Below are 224 nucleotides of genomic sequence, written 5' to 3'. Positions count from 1 at the left end.
CTGCGGAATGGTCCGCGCGATCTGGTTCTCCCTATCCCAGTATTCCTGAGCCACGTTGGCCTCAATCCAGTGTGTCTGGGGCTGCACCCGCTCAGTCTCGCTGTCGTAGCGCACGAAGGGGTTCCCATCCACATATCCCAGCGACAGGTACTGGGGAACCCCTGGGCTGGGCTCTGACACAGCGACATAGATGTACCGCAGGGAATGGAGCACTGTGGGGACAC

The 224-nt window shown here is 60.7% G+C and overlaps 1 protein-coding gene across 1 annotated transcript in view; it reads right to left on the bottom strand.

The window, feature by feature from the left end:
• The window catches only part of LOC104406923 (class I histocompatibility antigen, F10 alpha chain-like), a gene marked incomplete at both ends in the record, with an annotated part of 1626 nt that extends 1419 nt beyond the window's left edge, over positions 1-207 (bottom strand). Inside the window, 1 exon segment of the mRNA XM_010016045.1 lies at positions 6-207. Coding sequence (XP_010014347.1) covers positions 6-207 — 202 coding nt within the window.
• Positions 208-224: the final 17 nt, after the last annotated feature.

Source organism: Nestor notabilis, unplaced genomic scaffold (assembly GCF_000696875.1).
Source record: "Nestor notabilis isolate BGI_N333 unplaced genomic scaffold, ASM69687v1 scaffold22376, whole genome shotgun sequence".
Taxonomy (NCBI): domain Eukaryota; kingdom Metazoa; phylum Chordata; class Aves; order Psittaciformes; family Psittacidae; genus Nestor; species Nestor notabilis.
This window is presented reverse-complemented; position numbering and strand designations above follow the sequence as displayed.